The sequence below is a fragment of the Carassius gibelio genome, chromosome B8, assembly GCF_023724105.1.
Source record: "Carassius gibelio isolate Cgi1373 ecotype wild population from Czech Republic chromosome B8, carGib1.2-hapl.c, whole genome shotgun sequence".
Classification (NCBI taxonomy): Eukaryota; Metazoa; Chordata; class Actinopteri; order Cypriniformes; family Cyprinidae; genus Carassius; species Carassius gibelio.
In genome coordinates this window covers 11125374-11144376 of record NC_068403.1, presented here as the reverse complement: position 1 = coordinate 11144376, position 19003 = coordinate 11125374, and the positions used below count along the sequence as shown (strand labels likewise).

Below are 19003 nucleotides of genomic sequence, written 5' to 3'. Positions count from 1 at the left end.
CAAAAACTAGCAAGAACCTAAACTTATGATGCTGCTGCTTGTTGTGTGCTTTATATACAAAAAAAAAAGAAAATGGGTTCATCTCGAGGTTATTGATACTTTCTGTTCTTTCTGACACAACACCATCACATGAATAGTCTAGGTGTAGTGCATGCAGTTGAGCTGCTTTATCTCTTAACATCTGTGATTTGAAGTGTGACGTGGTTAGACTCTCTCTGTAGTTTTTGTATCAATCTAAAATTGATATATCATGACATTTTATTTTTGAGCATTTAATAGTTGTTACCATTTAAATTAACCTATTAAATTCCATTGTGACAACGTGCCACTCTATTGAGCCAACGTGTTACAGAAAATCAACTGTATTTTGCTTTGGCAATAACTGGAAATTTTCATAGTCTAGCTTGTTGCCAAGACTTTATTAGTGCCTTTATTAGTGCAAAAATACCCTATATACTACAGTAAAAAATTGTGACAACTAGCCCCAGTCTCCCATCTATTAAATTAGTGCCTTTAAATGTCAAGTAAAATCACTAAGCATTAATTATTTAGAGTAATCCACCTATAATTAAACACAGTGAACAGAGGCATGCCCTTAACCAACCAATCACAACACAGCTTTGTGTAGCTTGCTTTGTTTTTGAAGACGAAATTGAAAATGATTCATTGAAAAATAACAAATTGCTAAGCAGTGTTACTACACTGCAAAAACAAAACAGTCCTATCGTTACGGCTAATCTCTAATTATTACCCAACACCACCAGTACATGCAGCCCGTGGGAAGTCCCGCCCATCGCGCATTGCGATTGGCGGGCCGGCGTAAAGCGCATCCTAGACGGCATCCGATTGGCCACAAGCGCTTTCTGTTTTGGGTGCATGCCAGAGGTCCGGAGAGGGGAGGGGAACCGTCTAGTTTCCGGTTTTGGGCTGGAATTGACACACAATGAGGAGTCGGGAGCAGCCGCTCAAAAGCCTTCTGTAAATAAACAGGACCTTCATCAGGCCGGTGAACTATGGAGAATCAGGTACGTTAGAGTAAGAAACGCTTTTGCTGTTACATGGAGTGAAGTCAACTTTTGTAAGCGCGCGCTTAGAGAAATCCACCATTGCAACTGAATGTGGACACTAGGGGCTCGTGAAAGCAGCGGATCGGACCCATATAACCCCCTCCCTCCTCTCAGCTATCTGACTCGAGCTGGCCACGCATATTAAAGCTACATCGGTATTTGGGGACATCAGCTCAGCTGAAGGGCTGGATGCGTGCGCCAGCTTTTGCAGTAGCAGCAGCAGAAACACAAAGGAGAGTGTTTTTGTCCTGTCCTGTGATTCTCTGGCCCGGGAGTCACTACAGTCTGCAGCTTTTATTAGAGGAAATGAGGAACATGCATTTTCATGCACGAGTGTTCCTGACTGAAGGCTGAGGGCATTGCACAGGTCTGCAATGAGGGTGGGGGTTCCTGATGGGCTCCTGAAGCGGGAATCTGTCTTCTTCCCAGGCTAATTAATTGCCCTTTTTATGCAATATGATTTATGAGCAGCATCAGTGATCATAAGCTGTAACGTTAGATGAATATCATTGCATTAACATGCAGGCTATTTTTACATCTTGTGGCTGTGGTCTGCAGTAGGTTAATTGCATTTGCTGCTACTAAACCTTTATTATAAACTATTTTAAATGGTTCTCATTAATATTATAAACTATACTAATATGGAGTCTTCATTAAAATTTGTGTTTACCAGTCTTAATGCAACAGCAATAATTGTAGTGGTATGTTGACAAAATATGGCTTCCATTGTCAATATATATTTAATATGTTTAACATTTATAAAGCAAACTAGCATAACGTTAATACTGTCTTGATAAACCTGTCTCTGTGTAGAGAAAAATATATTTCGTTTTTTGCTTATTACTGCTTATTGTATTCCTATTTAATATTAATGAGCTGTTTATCCAGCTAATACTTCCATTATCGGCTCAGTTGTATTGTTTTTGACCTTTTAACTGGCTTGATCCAGCTTTAGGCTACTAATTTAGCTAGATACGCATACATGAAGACAAACCTCATACCAAAATAGCTTAATTTAATTACAAATCTGATAATTGAGTGTGATTTTAAAAAGGCAAGTTGTAAACTTCAGTTTTGTCCCTCCACTTCTTTCTCAAGTAAGAGAAGATCATCTTGAGATATACAGTTGATATGCATGTTCCATTCATTCATGTTTTCCAAGCTGGATCTTTGACAACAGCATTGCAGCCAACTCTTCAGAGACTTGTTATTTTGTCGTTTGCCTGTTGGCTTCCACGTGACCTGCTTGAATTTTCACCGTGCTTGACTGATAATCTGTATCATAGCAGTGACCTGCGAGAAATCCAGTCTGCCACTATTGTGTTTTCTAACAAAACGTGATGCGGGTGAGTGTGTCTTGTGAGACCAGCAGCCAGCAGTCCCTCTGTCTAATCTACTCCTTTTCAAAAAGATCCTTTTGATCTTTTCGCCCCCTTCACCGGGATTAACGTGGTCATGTGTTGAACCTCTAATTGTGTATCTGTCCTGTCTGTCCCACATCGTCTTCATATTCGGGTGGTCATGTTCCTCTCAGACGGGGCCGAACAGCCTTTAATGTCGGTAGCATTTGTAATCATTACCTCAAGGCAAGCTGCTGTTGCTGTGACAAATTACAAATGGCAAGTTCTGGAAAAAGAGTGGACTGAAGCTGCGTCGTTCTTGCCGTTGAGGGTAGCCAGGCTTTTGTCTCGCTGTCTGTCGATATATGTGACTCGGCTGGGGCTTGTGGGTGAGTGAATGAGAGTGGACTCACAGGGGTTATTCTGATGCCTGGCAGCGTCGGGGTCTGGCTGGCAGGTTTTGGCATCGGTGAAGTGGGAGTGTCGGCCAACGCAGAGAGTTAAAGTGCATTATGGTGACAGGCCAGACGGCGGCCAATTAGATTTTCCTTCCACTCGTCCTTATGTTTACAATCTTTCATTGAAGTCAAAAAAAGCACATCTCAGTCTTGTTCTTTATTCTGGTTCTTCAGTGTCCACTAGTTCAGGGACTCGATTCAACAGCAGCTGAGCATCTCTGGGCACCTAAACCCAGTCTGGCCCATCTCCACCCTATGTGGACAGTGTTCATTTTTCCTGGCTGCTTTTCAAGGAATTCCCTTGATGGCTTTTTCTGGCCATTTGGCAGAACCAGCCGATGATACGGATGATTAGCTTGAGCATGTGTATGAAAGGTATTCTTACTCAGATTTTGGTGCCTAGAGGCCTTTTTTAGTAACTCTTGCTGCTATATCAATAACAGTTTTCATCTGTATGAATTCATTCAATTAAAAATAGCCTAGAGCTTGATGATTTATCAAAGTGTTATAATCCTCAAGGACATATTACATCTCATATATTACAAGGACATATTGACAAGTCTCATTCCTAAAAAGCACAATTACATAAAACAAATTTCTTAATCTGAAAATAAGTAATATGTATTTTAAAGTAAAAACATGCAATATACATATAAAATAATAAAAATATTTATATAAATGAATAAATCTATTATTATCTTATACATTATATGTTTTATTAATTTAATATTAAAATATTTTGTATAATTCTTTTTTAAATGCTTACCATAATGGAATATATAAATTTGGGCTAGGTAAGATGTGCTTACCAAGGCTGTGTTTATTTGATAAAAAATACAGTAAAAACATTAACATTGTGAAATGATTTTAAAATTTAAAACAGTTTTCTATTTTATTACATGCAAATTGTTTTAAATTAATGCTATTTGTTCCTAGCTGAATTTTCAGAAGCTGTTACTTCAGTAACATTCAGTGTCATGTGATTTCTTTTTTTAAATAGATATTTTTAAATATGCTCATTTTGAAAAAAACTTGATTATTAACTGTCAATGTAGTCAATTGAAATTGTGACATATGTCAGGATTCCGTTATGAATAAAAAGCATTTTTAAATCAAAATCTTTTGTAACATTTTGTAACAAAATAAGTCATTTTATTAAAAAAATATATATAATTTCAATACCTTTTTATTATTAAAAATAATATTTTACTTTAAATGACAGGTTTGTAGTAGGCTGTGATTATGAATTACATTGACGGAAAGTGTCCGCTGCTCTCCTCTCCTGAACTTCAACTGAACTCGGTCTTACTGAAGCATTTAATTAATATGTGTTTCTCTGTTTGCAGTGCACGGTTCAGGTAAAGCTTGAGCTGGGTCACAGGGCCCAGCTGAGGAAGAAGGTGACGTCAGAGGGCTTCACCCACGACTGGATGGTGTTTGTGCGAGGCCCTGAGAACAGTGACATTCAGCACTTTGTGGATAAAGTCGTCTTCCGGCTGCACGAGAGCTTTCCTAAACCCAAGAGAGGTAAACTTGACAACTTCACAAATGAGATATTGCACCACTCACAGTTCAGTCTTCAAAAACCAGCATGTGTGAGAGCCACATGACATGTTGCATATCATAAGGAGCAGTCTGCTTCTTTCTTTTAATATTTATAGGTCAGCTCAGTATTAAAGTTTTGGTTTTGTGCCACACCAGCTTCTAGTACTTTGGTGTCGATGCTAAATCAATACTGAAGGCTACAAATAAACAGCCTCAGATGACTGGAGAAATAAAACTACTGTCAGGAGATTAAACATCAACCCATTTCACATGACACATGTCTTGGATTAACAGCGCTGGTCTAAGATCAAAGTTAGCATTTTATATTCACATTACTTTATGATGATTTAGATGGAGGGATGTTTTGAATATTTATCATTTATTTCAGTTGTGTTTGTTGTTCTTAATATACAATCGGTTCTTTCATACTGTGTTTCAGTGAAGTGGTTCAAAACACTCATTCCAAGATTTGTTTGCAAAATTAATTTACAGTGTGTGAATATTAATTGGGTCATGCAGATGTTGCTTGGTAACCTTCCTGGAGTGTCCAGTCAAGTAATTTTAATAAATATTCATGATTTTGTCTTCACCATGGTCAGATTCTCGAACTGGCAGCTGATCAGTGCACACTTAACAGCATGTGCCTTTCAGCCAATCAGTTAGGCTTACTGAGCAAACATGATGTAACATAATTAATATTCATGAGCAGAGCCTTAATTTTTGTGTTTGTAAATGAAATCTTCAATAAACATTAAATAATAAGTAATGATCTATATATGGATATATTACCGTACTGTTCAGGTGTCAGTAAAAAAACATTTTTAATTCCTTTTATTCAGCAAGGAAACATTAAAAGTGGCAGTAAAGACATTTGGATTGTTACAAAATATTTATTTTTCAAACAAACGCTGTTCTATTGAACTTACTATTTATCATAGAATCTTGAAAAAATGTATCACTGTTTCATAAAAAATATTAAGCGGCACAACTGTTTTAAACTTGGCCAAAAATAAGAAATGATTCTTAAGCGGCAAATCAGCATATTAGAATGATTTCTGCTACAAATTCTATGGAAGCATATGTGTAGCAAATTTAATTTTGAAATGATAATGCAATATGTAAAATGGCAGTGTATTTCTGTATTTAAATTTTCCCATACATATGTTAAACATTTAGTGCAAAATGAAAATTCAATTGTATGTAAAATACATTTGCCATTTTCTACACTAGTTTTAATATGTAAATTAAAAACAACACTTTATAAATTGCAAAATTTAAAATGAAAAATGCCATTTTTCCTAAATGCATATAGACTTCCTGGTAGGACACTTGAGATTACATTTTCATCGTGATACCGCTTGATAATTGTAGCAAAATGCAGTGTGAATTTCAAAATGTATTCTGAGCCAAATGGTTGCAAAAAGGTGATTTAAATGTCTTTTATTTTTCTTAAATGCATTGACACTAACATGTAAGACTTTTCAATTGCATTTTCATTAAATACCCTATGCTCAGTGTAGATTAGTCAATGTGGATTTGAAAATGCAATGCCGACCTGTCAATCATTATTTCATGGCAGGGCTCAAGGTCAATATTCCCCATTAACCAAACAGTTTTTTTTTCTTTTTTCTTTTACTTGCCTCAGCATCTTATTGTTTAACACTCATATTGATGCAAATAAGCAAACAGTGCAATTCTTCACTTTTACCTATTTGCTACCATACTTTATTCTTCTCTTATGGGGCAGGTAGGAGTTGCATCATTTTCTGTATGGTTACGTTACGGGCATCAACTGGAGTGTAAATAGACTGAGGAATCATAATGGTACGTTTCCACTGGCACTTAGCGAGCACAGTGGAACTAGCGTTTTCAGTTCATTCCTATCTAAGTTGACCTTAAACGCTCATGTGGTGTATTATGAGCACAGATTTGATGCTGTAGTGGAAACGCACCGTAAAAGGCATGCTTGGCGCTTAGGTGAAACGGGATGTGTGCTCTATTATGGGTTAGAAGAGAGGAAGGCAACAACATGTCTACACCGGATGTAAGCGGTGTGAAAAACGACTGTATTTAACCTATTTTAATCAGCGATGCTGTCTACACTGCGGCGCAATGCGACACGACAACTGTCACGTCCGGTGTAGCCATGGTGTAATTCTGATTATGTGCATGATCAATCGAAGTGTAAAACAGTAGTGAGATGTTGAGGCGAGAAAAGCGTTTGGTTAATGGAGAACATTATATTAGCACGTTTACATGCACACGAGTAAGCTGATAACTCACAAATATCAGCTTATTAAAATAACCAGTTTTCACAGTTTACATGCACATCAGTAACCTGACAACACACGAAAGTTTATGACTTGGTTATTTCCTTGTAGTGACATCAAAATAGAATAATTTGCATAACTGACTATGAGTATTCCATACATTTGTCAGTTGTCATGCTAAAGGAACATTCCGCTATTTTTTTAAATAGGCTCATTTTCCAACTCCCTTAGAATTAAACCGTTGAGTTTTACCCTTTTCGAATCCATTCAGCCGATCTAAGGGTCTGGCGGTAGCACTTTTAGCTTAACTTAGCACAGATCATTTGAATCTGATTAGACCGTTTTCTTTGGAAAATGAGCCTATTTTCAAAAAAAGTGGAGTGTTCCTTTAAATTAAGCTTGCATCATGTCGGTAAAACGTACAGCTCCTATATTATCCTCTCATGCAGTTATAAACTTATTAAACATAATAAGTTTAAGAACATGCATGTAAACACGAATTATTGACCTATTGTGCTTCTTGTTGCCGAGCCCAGCTCGGAATGCATTTTCAAATCCACTTTGACTAGTCAACACTGAGCAGGGGGGTATTTAAGGAAAAATGCAATTGAAATGTCTTATGTGTAAGTGTCAATGCATTTAAGAAAAAATAAAAGACATTTAAATCACCATTTTTGCAACCATTTTGCTGCAGATTTGGTTCAAGAATGCATTTTGAAATTCACACTGCATTTTGCTACAGTTATCAAACGGTATCACAATGAAAATGCAAATATGTTTTTAATTGACAATGGCAAATGTAAATTACATAAAAATGAATTTTCATTTTCATTTTGTTCTAAATGTTCCACATATGGTATGGATCAAGCTCAATTTAAAGTCCAACTGAAATCAAAATTGACAATTTTTACTTTGTTTGCCTAAATTGATCATTTTGTGGTGAACAATTCATCCATTCAAGTCAATCCACACACACACAAACATTTTTGGCTTCGTAATCTTTAATAAAAATCTGAAAATGCCCCTCCCCTCTGCATTGGAGGACCTTCCCTGATGACGTAGGTTTGACGGTTTGGGTGTCTGCTTCGCATCCATAACTACGCCCCTCCAACTGACAGTAGACAGGCTGCCTGTGTGTTCGCGAGCATTGACAGCGCGTGAAAGGAGAGATGGCGAGGAGGTGCATTTTTGGTTGTGGCACTTACAAAACACTTTTCCCATTCCCTAAAATTCCCTTGTTACGGTCCAGATGACTCGAACTTTTACATTCCGAGGAAGGAGGGATAACAGAGAGGTCACGCATGCGCTCTAAGCACTTCACGCGCAAATGCTTCAAAAATTGGACAGAACACGAAATGGGGTTTGTGAGATATCTGTCATTAACTACTTTTCTAGAAAATAAAGCCATGCTCACTATTTTTTCCTCATTTAGTATTCAGTTTCTTTCAGAAATACGTCACAACAATGGAGAACAGTCGTTTGCAACTTCCAGGTTTAGGTGGACTTTAAATACAGCTATACATTGCCATTTTCCATATTGCATTGTCATTTTTCATATTACATTTCAAAATGAATTTTGCTACCCATATGCTTCCATATAAATTGAGCTTTTTCATCAAAGGAATAAATGACATTTTTAAATATACTAAGATAGGAAAAGTTATTTTTGTGTTAAAATATTTCAAAATATTACTGCTTTACTGTATTTTTGATTAAATAAATGCATCCTGGGTGAGAATAACAAACTACTTTTAAAAACATTAAAAATCTTATCGATGGTGTTTACTGGTACAAATAAGTCTCTTACATTCAAATAGTTACGAATATTATTGTTATATGCAGATTTTCTTAGTGAAATAATTCATCTTTTTCTTTTATTTGCAGTGTGTAAGGAGCCACTATACAAGGTTGAGGAGTCGGGTTATGCTGGTTTTCTGATGCCCATAGAGGTCTACTTCAAAAACAAGGTGAGCTGTCTCTTCCTGCAGTTGCTGTTCTCTCTTGTTCTCTAGTTATTTCATTTTTTTCATATTCACATGCATCCCCTCTCTCTCTGTGACTCATCTGAGTATCAGCTGCTCTTCCTCTGTCTTGTCATTTGTGAACTTGCCCCCCATTGGCATTAAACAGGCAACATAGAGTACGCAGAGGAGAATGATTTGCCTTATGATCAGAGCAGTATAATGCGAAACAATTACACTCTCGTTTTCAAGCCCACCCACTGACTCACAGGCTTCTGATATGTATCTGTATCTGTCATATCTTGTCTGAAAAACATCCCCAACCTTCAGCGAGGCTTGTTTTCCTATGTTGTTTTCAGTAACTCCCAGATTTCAGCATGCTGAGAGATAGAGATAAAAAGATGTGGAGAGGTGGGGAATGTGCATCTGGGGGTTTGATTTGTAACTCTGATCTTTGCTGATGTATTGCCCTTGAATTTTGAATGAACCTCCGTCTGTGGCGCCCTTGAAAGAAGTCCTAGAATCACTGCAGTTGGTGCTCTGTTGACTCACTTTAATGCTTGTCTTCAGTTGTTCTGTAGTGTGAGAGGATTTAATGGAATCACTCAGTAATGCAAATTTATTACAGGAGGAGCCAAAGAAGGTGTGCTTCAATTACGACCTCTTCCTTAACCTGGAGGGAAACCCACCTGTCAATCACCTGCGCTGTGAGAAACTGACCTTCAATAACCCCACTCGTGACTTCCGCCGCAAGCTAGTCAAGGCTGGAGGGGTGAGTGCTGCATTGTGGGAAATGAAGTTGCTTGTTGCCCAGTTCAGGAAACGTTTACATTTTTTTCGGTGAATGTGCTCTTATCTTTCATTCATTCTGGTCATATCAGATCATGGTTGTCCCAGAGGGGGCAGAGGTGGTCCCCAGACCCAGCCCGGATTACCCCATGCTTCCAACCATCCCACTCTCTGCCTTTTCTGACCCTAAGAAGATCAAGACTTCACAAGGATCAAAGGTTTTTAAAGATCTTTAAATGTTTTGTTGTCATTCTTTTTTATGCAAGGGGGTGTAAAATTCTGAGATCACATGGAAAATCAGTATTTTTTTCTTTTATAAAACCTGGGAAAAAGCAATGTTTTAGGATTTGTTTTTAAAATCAGAGAAAGAAAAAAAAAACAGGAAAGTTTTGTTTTAAAATGAAGAAGACTATTTATTGTCAGTGAGATTTTTATTTTCTTTTTTGTGAAAACAAAAATATATATATTTCGCAAGGATGCATTAATTTTATCAAACTTGAGAGCATTTATAATTCAAATTCAAAATGATTTTCCTTTGAACTTTATCAATGAATCCTAAAAGTGCATACATTTCAACAACACATTTAGCAAATAGATTTTTAACATTGGTAATGATGTATAATGTTTATTGAGCACCAAATCAGCATATTAAAATGATTTTTGAAGGATCATGTGACACAAAATTCAGCTGTGCCATCACAGGAATAAATTAAATTTTAAAATATACTAAAATAATAATAATTAATTTGAAAAATATTCAAGAATATTATTGTTTTTTTATTATTATTAAATAAATGTAGCCTTGGTAAGCATAATAAGAGATTTCTTCAAAAACATGAAAAATTCCTCAATCCTCTCACCCCAAACTTTCGAACAGTATTTCTTTTTCTCAAATGATGTTATTCTGAAAATATAATTTGTCATAAACAATTGATATCTGATAATAATCTGTGGAGAGATATTAGGGGATCACAGCTTCCTCTGTTCTCTCTTTTGTTCACTTCTAAGCATCAGATTAGATCGTTTCAGTAAGAATTAAGAGTTCATTATGTAGGACAGGTGTCATATCTATATTAAATGACCTTTGCTTCATCATATCTGAGCACTGGTGCTTTGTCTGGGTCACTCTGCGCAATCTTTCATTAGTGCAGTAAAGCGGGTCAGTCGCTCGCTGCTGATTTACTGTGATCCAGAGCTGGACGTCTTCCAGCATCCCCATTATCCTTAACGGTCCTGATCTCAGCACAGCCTCATTAAAACAGCAGCACATGACCTTTGTGTGAAGGTCACACATGGGTTGTATGAGCGTAGTTGAGACAGGCTCTAATTGTTTGAGGTGTCAAACTCTATGCTTTATCCCAACAGGGGATGTGTTGTGTGGTTGTATTTGACAATGTGCACCAATGTAAATGGTGACAGATGATAACAATGTGGTATGGAATGATTATTATATGTATATTAGGGTTATTCAAAATGACAATTTTTGCAATTCTGTGTTTTTCTGTCAATATGGGGTGCTGAATGTTCATTAATGAGGAAAAAAATGAACTTAAATGATTTTAGCAAATGGCTGCAATATAACAGAGTGTAAAATTTCAGGGGGTCTGAATACTTTCCGTACCCACTGAAATATGCGTGTGTACTGTGCATATTTTTATGTATATATAAAAGCACACACATACAGTTAATATTTTGAAAATATTTACATGTATTAACATTTATATTCAAATAATTTATATTATATATAACAATTCTGTTTTTCTGTCAATATGGGGTACTGTGTGTACATTAATGAGGGAAAAAAATTAACTTAAAATGATTTTAGCAAATGGCTGCAATATAACAAAGTGTGAAAAATTTAAGGGGGTCTGAATACTTTCCGTATCCACTGTATGTAAACAAAAACTTTTATTTTGTTCACTTTATTGAATGGAATTTAATTAAAATTTTACTATTGAAAAATTATGCAGCTGAAAATCATTCAGTTGCATTATTTAATAGTAAAAAATAAGTCATTTAATATATAACTGACTATTTCCTGTTTAGCTCTGTGAATAGACATTATATTTGTAATTGTTAAAACCGTTTCTTTTCTGTAGGAGCCTAGTAAAGAGGGAAGCAAAGTGTCCAAATCCCACAAAATGACCAAGGAGCATCGAGAGCGGCCACGAAAAGACTCTGAGAGCAAAGCCACATCCAAAGTGGACGTTGAACGGGACGGCAGCAGCAAAAGTGGCCGTGACCCTTCCTCATCTTCATCCTCCAAGAAAACAGAGATCAAAGTGAAAGACGAGAACAAAGTTGTGCCCAAAGTTGCTTTCAAGGAGCCCAAACTCACACTGAAGGAGTCCAAAATGGAAGGCATGTCTCCTAAAGGAGGTGGGGCGGGGTCAGCGGGCGGTGGAGGGGGAGGGGGAGCAGCCGATGGAAAAGCACCCAGCAAACGACCTTCCAATGTGGAGTCACCCAAACCCAGTGTCAAGAAGCCAAAGAAGGGGGGGTCAGAGGGGTCAAAAGGCTCCAGCAGTGGGGGGCTCACCGGCACCTCCCCCCGAACCGCGTCTTCCTCCACGGCCTCCTCGGGATATGCTGATAAGAAGGCCTCTAAAGAGAAGGGCCGCTGGGCCAAGAGCAAGTCAGATGCCCAGGAGATCAAGGAGTCCAAGAAGCCTCCAGAATCCGATGACTCCAACTCAGATGATGAGGCCTCGTCTAAGTCTGAGGTTAGAATCACGTGATAATAGTTTTGTTCATAAGATTTGTCTGGGATTTTAAAGCACGATAACACTCAGATACATATACATACATACATACATATATATATATATATTGGAAACATTACTATTTTTAATGTTTTTGAAGTTTCTTCTGCTCATCAAGCCTGCATTTATTTGATCAAAAATACAGAAAAAAATGTAATATTGTGATATATTATTACAATTTAAAATAATTGTTTTTAAATGTATTATACTTTAAATTATTATTTATTTCTGTGATGCAAAGCTGAATTTTTAGGATCATTATCACATGATCCTTTAGAAATCATTCTAATATGATGATTCATTATCAAAGGTGGAAACAGTTCTGCTGCTTAATATTTTTTCAGAACATGTGATACTTTTTTAGGATACTTTAATGAATAAAAAGTAAAAAAAAAAAAAAAGCTATGTTTTTAAAATACAAATATTTTGTAATAACAATATACACTACTGGTCAGTAATTTTTTTTCTTTTTGTTTTAAATAAAATCAATACTTTTATTCAGCAAGGATGTGTTAAATTGATAAAAAGTGATAGTAAAGAAACTATATTATTAGAATATATATTATTAGAAATTTTTATTTTTTATTTTGAATAAATGCAGTTCTTTTTAACCTTTTATTCATCAAATATATTAGACAGCAGAACTGTTTCCAACACTCATAATAAATCAGAATATTAGAATGATTTCTAAATGATCATGTGATAGACTGGATGTTACATGTGACACTGAAGGCTGGAGTAATGATGCTGAAAATTCAGCTTTGCATCACAGGAATAAATTATTTTTTTTTAAGTAAGTGACATTGTGGATGACATTGTGCTAACCAGAATCTTTCATTTGTGTCCTGTCCGCTCGTTCCTACAGCCGTCAGCACCTTCCAGCCCGTCTAACTCCAGCTCCAGCTCAGAGTCCAGCTCCGACTCAGACTTCGAGCCACAGCAGAAACAAGGCCAAGGTAGGACCTACTCTTTTACTGCAGGGAGTGTGCTGATAAGAAGCGATCAGATCCATAAATAGATTTCCCTACTACACTTTAACTCAAGGTTAACAGTCTGCTGCTTTGATCAATTGCCGTGGAGAGGGTTAAGGACGTGTCAGAACAAGGAACTTCCTTAAAAATAAAGCAATGAGGGGCATTTTTTAAAAAGGTTATGCGTGTAATTTGTCACTAATAAAAATCCTTGTTCCTTTCACATTTATTTTATAACATCCAGTCCAGCGCAATACATAGGCTTAACTAATAAAATAAGTTTGGGTGAGACAATTCGTTTGTTTAACTAATGGCAGGTGTGAGAAGTTTTAACGAAACACACTTCACCTTTAAAGTGGGATTTTGAAAGTTCAGTCAAACTACCGTAAGTGTTGTAGAAACTCATTGTGGATTTTGGTCTTTAGGCCCGTTGCGCTCCATGGTGGAGGACCTCCAGTCTGAGGAGTCTGATGATGACGATAGCAGCTCAGACGCAGAGACGCCAGTCAAGAACAACCTGCCCAGTCGAGACTCCAGGTCATTCTCCCTCTTTCCTGTCAATGTTTGTTTAAGCAGGTCTTTCAGATGTTTTAAGTCCCTTTAATCCGTGTTAGCAGAGGCGGAGAGAAGGGTTGTTTGCTCAGAGTAAACACTTCACTTCATACGCCTCTCTCCATTCTTCATCTCCCTCAAGTGTTGCTGAGCTGCTTTGAAAGACTTATTTTTGTGAGGCTGGAAGTGTGAGATGAAGGGTAGAATTGGATTTTCTTTCAGTGTTTATTATAATTATTCTTTACAATGAAATGTGTTCATTCAGATTGAATTAAAAGTCTTCAGAAAATTTAAATGAATAGCTTATCCAAAAAATAAAAATAAAGATAATTTACTCTTTCTCATATTGTTCCAAAACTTAATGAATCTTTCTTCCTACTTATTTATTTCTTTTCTGTTTTGTTTTTTTTCTTTTAAATTTTGAAATTGAAGTCTGATGCTGTCAAATTGTCAAAAAGTATTGTAAAACCATGGTTAATGTGACTCATTAGAAGTGGTCAATGTGATTTATGCACTGCATTTCTTGTCTTCTGAAACCATTATAGATTTGTTTAAAATGAAAATTATTTATTGAAAATCTTGACTTGTTCTTCTAGCGTTAAAAAGAGAAATAATATTATCTGATTTGTGAATAAATAATCTCTTTTTCTGCACAGAACTGGTCTGAATGATTCATTCAGAAATATGCCATTTGCAGCAGTTAACAGCTCACTGGAGGATTCTCAGTGAATAACAACTTACATTTCAGTCTGTTCCTTACACATGTCTATTGTTTGCCTTCAGAAGATTTGGAAACTTGTGCACAAGCCGTATGAATGTAAAAACGTTTGACATAGTGTATATGACAGAATTGTAATTTTTTGCTTGGTTTAGAGTTGAACTCTTTGATTTTTGCTCCTCACAGGCTGAGCTTAGACAGTGAGAGTGACTGCAGTGACGGGCCGCAGCGTCCCAGTCGAGACCCACCACCCCAGCCACCGAAACACAGCACCACCACCAACAACAACAACAACAAGGTGAACTGAGACTCAGGACTGTGGCGGCTTCTTGTTAAGCCTTGACAGTCATCAAATTGGTGCATTTATTCATTCAGTCATGCCCATCGTCCAGTTTGCAGCACACATTGTTTAGCTCCTTTGTGACTTGATTGTTGACTGTGGGATGATGGACGATTGGCATTAGTTCTTGGATTATGCTGCGCCCAGTGCTGAAAAGTGGTGGGGACATGCAGCTTTTGATCCAATGACTGTGGAATGCTGTTTAACTGGGCGCTGCCAGTCAGATCACTGGGATTCAGAGCAGCACTCCGGGCACTGGTCCACTCTTACTGGAAAAACACTGCAGTCGATCAATGTCTTGATTACTCATTCTTTAAACCTCTGCTTTAGACCATCTGTATGATTTTTTTCGTTCTTTTCTCCATCTTGTTCCTTTCTTCACCATTTCCTTTCGTCCGTCTATCATACAGGTGTCAGGCAGAAAGAGTCCAGAGCCTTGTTTACGACAAGAAAAGGTCCTGAAGAAGGGATACGACAAGGTAGGAAGGGTAAATCAACCTTTTAATTTTCCACCTCTCAATCTCATAAGTTATTTCTGGTTGATCATTTTGACCCAACTTCCAAAACCTTTCTTTGCTGTCTGCTGCCCACATATGAGCTCTCTTAACGATTACTAACCGAAATGGAACTTTACTTTAATATGGTTTCAATAGAGTTTACCATTAGCATATTGCTAAGCTAATAAAGTGATGCATTACATTAGATTTACATGTAACCCATGACCTTGGCATTGCTAGTGCCATGCTCTACTGAGCTAAAGGAAAGTCTGATACTCTAATAAGCATTAAAAAAATACATAACAGCAACATTTTCAATTAATATTCAGTTTAATTAGATTTAAATTATATTTTTTCAGCTTCAATAATAATTTATATCGTTCGTAGAATTCAATTGTAGTAAATTGTTATATAAGTAAATTATATAATAACTGTTATTAATTCAAAATATAATTAAATTACAATAAAAAATATATAATAACATTAATTTTATTATTAAAATTGTTATTTTCCTGTATAATTAAAAATAAAATAAAATAATAATAATAATAATCTAATTAAGTAAATCGATTAAGTAGTAAGTTGAATTTGAATAAAATATTATGGAAATAAAACACATTCAAAATACAACAACAATGAACAATGGTTCGATAGTTCCATAACAACTACTTTTATTATTAATAGCAACAATGGTTTATTAAATTAAATGTAATTAAATAATAATATAAAATGTACACCTCCATCTCTGGATGCAGTTCACAAGTGTTGTATCTAAGGTCCATTCAGTTAGTGCACAGTGCATGACATCATGCTGCTAATAGTAGTTTGTAATACTGCTCTTTCCAACTTATTTAAGTAAATATGGGTGATGTTAATAGTTTAAGCTTTAAGGTGTTTATATGTGTCTTTAGAGTAAGACCAGACCTTTTGTTCTCTTGTTCCTGACATCTTCCTCTCCTCATTTTATCCCCAGGCATACACTGAAGAGCTGGTAGACCTTCATCGCAGGCTGATGGCGTTAAGAGAGCGCAACGTTCTACAGCAGGTGGGCGTTTGCGTGTGAATTGAAATCGCTTGTGTTTGTGTAAAGGCTTTGAACAAAAACCATTGACCGGTTTCCTGTCTCCAGATCGTGAACCTCATCGAGGAGACCGGCCACTTTAATGTCACCAACACAACTTTTGACTTTGACCTTTTCTCGTTGGATGAGTCAACTGTCCGTAAACTACAGAGCTACCTGGAGGCCACCGCCACATGACAGGAAGTCCATCAAGACTGGGGGGAGGGGGGAGAGCTGCCCTTTTTTCACTTCTTTTGTCCTGAGAGAGGGCAGCAAAAGGTGAAAATCTGTTCACAGGAAATGAAAACCATGGGAAATCTTGAAAAGGAGTGAAACGTACAGTATTTTGAGGAGGAAGTGCAGCTATGTATCGACACTACAACACTTCTTCTCTTCTTAACGGGGCCAGAACTGCTAGAGGGTCATATTCGAATCAGCTGGACGGAAAGAAAAAAGTCTCCCTGTAGCCATACGCACTGATGCATCAAGGGTTGCAACCTTTTATATTTTATTTTTGTACCAATGTTTTTCAAGGTATTTTTGATTGTGGTCGGAAAAGGAAGCCCCACACACGCCATGAATGTATCGCTTTCTATTCTCTAGGGCTAGTCTTAGTGCCTTTTTCACAACCATCTCATTTGTGCTCTTAGGAATTACAGCAGTGTTATCTTTCACTCCGACTTTAGTCAATCCTTCTGTATGTGTGGGATCCCTGGATATCGTCCCGGCGAGATTCCCATTTCTACGCCAGTATGTATCAATCCTCATTTATGTGTTCGCCAGACGGGCCTTAGAACTTAAATGTCGTGCATTGCTAGTGCAGCTTGTGAAAGTATTTGGAAATCTGTGTTGATCTCTGTGTTTTCTGTCATCATATCTGGTTTATTCATTAGACTAAACGGGAGAGACAAAAGAAAAGGACGAGACGAGCTGTTTTGATCTCATGTGGCCCCTAAACAGCAGTCTGTAGATTCACTGTGCTTCTGACTCGGACTCTCTCAGAGCGACTATATCTCGACTTCACTGACTTCACCTCTGTGTTCATTGTTATGCTAATAGCTTTAAGAGGCTCCGTGGCCTGAGCTGCAGACCACATGCCCTTAACTTCACCCTGCGAGAGTCTGGGAGTGCCGTTTGCACGGGTTTTCAATCTCCAGCCGATTCGTCTGAATCTTAACGAACAAAACCTTTTATGACTTTGTACTGATTTAGCATATTTGTGCAGTTTTCAGCGAGAGAATGCTTGAGTGTCATGTGCGTGAACTTTTGACTCCCAGTTCTTGGTGTGTGAACTTTAACCTTTGACCGGATACTGGTTCAGGTCAGCCTGTCATAAAGGAAAAGGGGGCGGAGTCCGGTGAACTTGAGTGGCAGCTCTGAAAAGAGCACACCCGGTTGTTGTTGCTGTTTTTGTTTTTTTTTTATATTATTTGAGGGGGTTATTTTTTTATTTATGTACCTCTGCACTTTTGGCTTTGTTGACTCAAGTACTTAATTGTCGAAATTGTATTTTTAATAGTTTTATACAAAATTTACATGCAATATGATATTAATTTGTCAATTATTGTGTCAAGAAATGCCAGTTTGTAAGGAATTTTAGTTTTTTTAATTTTTTTTTTTTTACTCTGTTATCAGCACATTATATCATCTTAGACCGTAAACGTTACCATCAGAACTTGAAAATGTTACTTCAGGCCAATTTATGAGTTCATGGCAGGGCGTGTTTGTATATCAGAGTTCAATTTCTACAAGTTGACATCTAGCATCTGTTTTGTTGTAGCCTCATTATTATACACTACAAGGGGAGGACTGCAGATTTTTGAAATGAACAAGTAGTTGTTAATATATTTCATTTAAACTGTGCTGAAAATCCGGTTTGCTTGTCTTAGAGTGGTTTTGGGCACCTGTCACACGGTTAAACAAGCTAACACCAGTTTTGTTTTTGTTTTTTAGCAGAAAAGTGGAGAACCTCTGTGTTTTGTACTTGGGATGCAGCAAAGTAACACTAATAGAGGGGCAAATATTTCAGACAGTCCTTTTACACTGATACACATGTATAGTAGACAGCGGGCGTCTTATTTACTTGAGTCTGATGAAAAGTTAATCGACGGTTAATAATGCATAAAAGGCTCAGAGAGCTGTCTTTTGTCAGTTAAGTTGTTGTTTTATTTGTGTTTGTGAGCGCGGAAGAACTTGCTGTAATTTTTCCGTGTGGTTTGGGGAGGTCTGTGTTTTTACATATGTTCTGATAACGCGGTAGAAAACCTCCCGTGATCTGAACAGATATGAGTAACCTTTAGTATGACGTGTTAAACTTGGCATACAATGCCACCATGTGGCCATTTGGTGCAAGTTGTCATGAGGGCAAAAGATGCTACTTTTTATGTTTTTATTGCAAGATGATATTATGAATAAAGTCAATTGAGTACTGTTCACAGCGTCTTTTATTAATAGTTTCATTGTTAGGAGCCATCTTTACTGCTTAATCATCTTTATAAATCTCAATTTAAGCATTGTATTACAGGTAAATTTATTGCGTTTTATTTTATGAATATTTACCATTATTTATTTGATAAATTCAGATTAAACAGTACTATTGTGACATATTATTGCAATATATATATATATATATATAAATATATAAATATATATATAAATATATATATATAAGTA

The 19003-nt window shown here is 36.8% G+C and overlaps 1 protein-coding gene across 4 annotated transcripts; it reads left to right on the top strand.

The window, feature by feature from the left end:
• The first annotated feature begins 871 nt into the window (after positions 1-871).
• Positions 872-18763, top strand: LOC127963907 (protein ENL). Of its 4 annotated transcripts, none has more exons than XM_052564008.1 (12): positions 872-1025; positions 4212-4392; positions 8565-8647; positions 9270-9413; positions 9523-9648; positions 11530-12153; positions 13058-13148; positions 13589-13700; positions 14620-14727; positions 15183-15252; positions 16244-16315; positions 16400-18763. In XM_052564008.1, the coding sequence occupies exons 1-12, from the start codon at positions 1014-1016 to the stop codon at positions 16526-16528; spliced, it is 1752 nt and encodes a 583-aa protein (XP_052419968.1). In that variant the 5' UTR covers positions 872-1013; the 3' UTR covers positions 16529-18763. The 4 variants fall into 4 exon arrangements, with proteins under 4 accessions (XP_052419968.1, XP_052419966.1, XP_052419967.1 ...); XM_052564006.1 differs by having other exon boundaries at positions 15183-15261; XM_052564007.1 differs by having other exon boundaries at positions 14620-14731; positions 15184-15252.
• The last annotated feature ends 240 nt before the right edge of the window (positions 18764-19003 follow it).